Here is a 459-nt window from a genome sequence, read left to right as displayed (position 1 = left end):
AATAAAATAAAGCAAACATACTTCTTAGAACTCCCTTTAAACAACATACACTTACTTTGTTGACTTGAGGTGATGTGGACCTCTGAGCTGCCAGAGCTTCTCTAGCCGACTGGTGAGCTTTAGCCTTGGCCAAGAGGGAGTTGAGCGTTAAAGCAGCATTGAGCACAGCCAGGCCATCCTGAGGGTCTGTCTCAGGAATCTGCTCCTTATCCTGAGACGAATCTGTGGTTGACAAGAGTGGATACGGTCAGGTTAGAATATGTGAAAAAAAAAAAAAAAGATCCAGACTCAGAAAAGGAAAAGAAGGTAGGATAACTTTTTAAAAAGAAATATTAACAGAAAAAAAGTAAGAAAGGCTTTTAACCCATTTTATACAGTGACACCAATTTCGGCATCATGAAGTTCCAATGGATTATACTGTGATGCCAATGTTGGCATCATAATTTCATTTTATTTTAG

At 38.8% G+C, this 459-nt stretch overlaps 1 protein-coding gene across 1 annotated transcript in view; it reads right to left on the bottom strand.

Moving 5' to 3' along the window:
• Nucleotides 1-459, bottom strand: part of LOC119594857 (actin cytoskeleton-regulatory complex protein pan1-like) — a 23,130-nt gene that overhangs the window by 5,784 nt on the left and 16,887 nt on the right. The window contains exon 12 of the mRNA XM_037943939.1: nt 56-222. Within this exon, the coding sequence (XP_037799867.1) occupies nt 56-222 (167 nt within the window). The remainder of the gene's footprint in view (nt 1-55; nt 223-459) is intronic.

Source organism: Penaeus monodon, chromosome 34 (genome assembly GCF_015228065.2).
Source record: "Penaeus monodon isolate SGIC_2016 chromosome 34, NSTDA_Pmon_1, whole genome shotgun sequence".
Taxonomy (NCBI): Eukaryota; Metazoa; Arthropoda; class Malacostraca; order Decapoda; family Penaeidae; genus Penaeus; species Penaeus monodon.
This window is presented reverse-complemented; position numbering and strand designations above follow the sequence as displayed.